Source organism: Trichechus manatus, unplaced genomic scaffold (genome assembly GCF_000243295.1).
Source record: "Trichechus manatus latirostris isolate Lorelei unplaced genomic scaffold, TriManLat1.0 scaffold00045, whole genome shotgun sequence".
Classification (NCBI taxonomy): Eukaryota; Metazoa; Chordata; class Mammalia; order Sirenia; family Trichechidae; genus Trichechus; species Trichechus manatus.
In genome coordinates, this window is record NW_004443981.1 from 17,085,157 (window position 1) to 17,088,309 (window position 3,153).

General features: G+C 64.0%; 1 protein-coding gene across 1 annotated transcript in view; it reads left to right on the forward strand.

The window, feature by feature from the left end:
• The first annotated feature begins 6 nt into the window (after positions 1-6).
• The window catches only part of KIF26A (kinesin family member 26A), a 42,095-nt gene continuing 38,948 nt past the window's right edge, over positions 7-3,153 (forward strand). The window contains exons 1-2 of the mRNA XM_004376803.1: positions 7-48; positions 364-609. Of these exons, the coding sequence (XP_004376860.1) occupies positions 7-48; positions 364-609 (288 nt within the window). The remainder of the gene's footprint in view (positions 49-363; positions 610-3,153) is intronic.

The following is a 3,153-nucleotide window of genomic DNA, read 5'->3' on the forward strand; positions in this document are numbered from 1 at the left end:
CCCGCCATGGGTGGCCGCGGCGCCCCTCTGTGCGCGGCGCAGCCCGGGGTACGCGCAGTTGGGCGCGGGGCGCGGGTGCGGGGTGGTTAAGGGCGCGAGTCCGGCCGCCGGGAGCCAGGATGCTCGCGAAGTGCGCGGCGCTCCCTGCGGGGCGGGCTTGGAGCGGGGCGCAGGGGGCTTGGCCTCCTGCTGGGAGGGACCCGGAGCCAGGACCTTCCCGGCTGGAGGGAGACGGTGGGTGGCAGGCCTGGCCCGGCGCCCCCAACTTTGGCGAGTGCGTCACTCTGGGGCTGGCAGGCACGGGTCGCCGAATGGCAGCACAGGCTCACAGTTCCTTTTCCGCTTTCGCCCCACCTCCCGCAGGTAGCCGAGAGCGGCCGGGCTCAGGAGCCGCTGCCGTTGCTGGAGGTGTCCCCTCTCAAGAGGCTGCCGGCCGGCCCCGACCAGGACCCATGTGGCAGCCGCCCTGCACCGGAGGGCGCCGGGGCCGGCGTCGAGCAGGGCCACTCGGACGGTGGAGGCGGTTGGTGCCGCCACTGTCACACCAAGCTCGCCGAGCTCAAGCGACAGGCGTGGAAGCTGGTCAGCGGGCCCGGGACACCCCTCCGGGTAAGCGGCCCCTCCTTGGTGAACCATCCGGGCAGGGCCTCCTGGCGCCCAGGAAGCCGTGATTCCAGTCCTGCCTTCTCTGCTGCTTGGCCATCAAGTGCTTTTGGCCAGGCCCTCTGGCTCTGAGCCTCAGTTTCCCAGCTGTAACACCGATGTGTGTGAGGCGTGGCAGGTTTTCCAAAGGGGGTCCTGCGGTAGCGTGCGAGGGGGGGTTGGACGGGAGTTTCTCGCTGGAGCCCAGATGCCCCACAGCTGGAACCACATCTGTGTTTAGAGGGAAGGAGGGATGAGGGAGACTGCGACTCCACCCAGGGTGGGACAGCCCCTGCCCTGCCAGCAAGGGAGAGGTTACATGGTGTGTTGTCACCCTTGGGGAACCTGGGCCCCCAGCCAGGTGTTGGGAAATTGCACACCTGGGCCCCAGGGCCTGGAGGGTGCCAGGGTGGGCCGGCCTCTGCCTGCCCTGCTCCCAGCATCCCTCCACATCCCGGGTAGATCCTGGACCCACCAGCCGTGTGGGAAATCCATTGCTGCACCCCGGGAATGGGTCCCCAGGTTGCAGCCACAGGGGGCAGAGTGTCTGCAGGGGCAGGGGTGCTGCTGGTTCAGCAGCCAGTGGGCTTGGAAGGCACGAGGACCATTGTTTCCAGGAACAATGTGCCTGGAAGTTTGCAGCACGCTAAGGTGGGGGTCTCCAGAGGAAGCCCGCCCTCCTGATCTTCAGACCTTGTGAAGGAATTCCTGAGAAGTCCAGTGTTCCCATGGATCTAAATATAGTGCTGTGTGGGGCGGGGGTGGGCGAGACCCTGGGCGTCTGGGGCCTGTGTGCTCTGGCTGGGCCAGCGGGCGGGTCCCGGCCTGGCCTCCGCCCCTGGCACGCGCGCTCCAGGCCCTTCTAGGGTCTGGTCGGGGGTGCAGGCCTGCAGCCTCTCTGCTGCAGCCAGGTGAGAGGGCCTGCAGCCTGCTCGGGGTGGGGCCGGCCCACAGACCCGTCCACGTCCACTGCCCAGGCGGGTGTTGGGGAAAAGTTATTATAAACAAAATCTACTCCTAACCCAGATAACTCCCATAAATATAGAAGAGGAAGACAGCTTTTATGATGGAATAAACGTTCGATCAGAATGGGATGCGTCCCAGCCAATCTCTGACTAGACTGCCGAGACAGAAGGGGGTCCGACCGTTACAGAGCTGAGAGGACACCACCTTGTTTTCAAGATAACATTGCTGAGTTTTCAGTATCTTTCTGTCTGGCGGGAGATTTGCTGTTTGGGGCCTGGGCCTCCAGAGATAGGGGACCTGGAGTTACATTTCAAGAGCTGGCTGCTGGGACGTCTTAGATTTACATACTTTTTAGTAAAACAAAGAAAGATTTTTACCGTTACAAGTTATTGAAAGTGAATTCCGAAAGCTTTTTCCCTTACTTTCGAAAGGGAGAATGGAAACCTGTTCTTTTCCATCTGTATTGTCTTTAGAAGGAGCCCCGGTGGTGCAGTGGGTAAAGCTCTCGGCAGCTAACTGAAAGGTTGGTGGTTTGAAACCACCCGCATCTCCTTGGGAGAAAGATGTGGCGGTGGGCTTCCGTGAAGATTGCAGCTTTAGAACCCCCATGGGCAGTCCTACTGTGTCCTATAGGATCGTTATGAGCCGGAATCGGCTTCATGGCACTGGGTCTGGATTGTCCTTACACACGCCAGGCCTTTGCTGGCTCTGTGCCCCAGAAGGCCCGTATCGGGGTTAAAGGCCCCAAAGCAGAGGGCAGTTTGGGACAGGCTTTTTCGCGCCTGTCAGTGCTCACGGGCCACCTTACCACCCTGGGTAGCCAGAGAGAGGAGGGGCTCTGCTGCCCAAGGGCGCTCTGGCTTTGGAGTGGACTTTGCCCTGGTGCTGCTGCCTGGCCCCTGTGGCGGCCAGGGCAGGTGGTGGGAGCTGCAGGCCACGGCAGTCCCTGGTGGACCTGGGGCTCGTCTGGGGCCTCCGATTCGTCTCTCCCTCCCATGGCTCTGACTACCTGGGGCACTTGCCTGCTGTCCTCCCTTGGCCTCCCCGGGTCTGCGGGTGTCACTGGGTGCTTCTCCCCAGTGCCAGGCCGGGCTCACCCCCTTCCCCAGTCCCCTGGGCCCCCATGGCCCCCTGCTCACCGCACAGGCCGGGCCCCGGCTCGGGCTCATGGCAGGGCCTTGCTGCTGCTGGCAGCTTCTGTTCCGCACCCAAGGTTTCTGCGCCTCAGAGGGCTTCCCGGTGGTCAGCTGGGGATAAGCTCGGGCATGCTGACCCAGCCGTGGGGTGCTGTGCCCGAGGGAGGGGAGGCTCCACCAGAGGAGGAAGTGGCCCGCGTGGGTCCAGGAGGTGGGAGGCCGCGCCCGAGCCCCGGCACCTCGGTGGAGTGTCTTGTCCTGTCACCTTGGAGAGCCGGACTCTCCCGGCGTCCTGGCAGACTCACAGCCGCCCCCTGGCAGACTCACAGCCGCCCCCTGGCAGACTCACACCCGCCCCCTGGCAGGCTCACACCCACCCCCTGGCAGACTCACACCCGCCCCCTGGCAG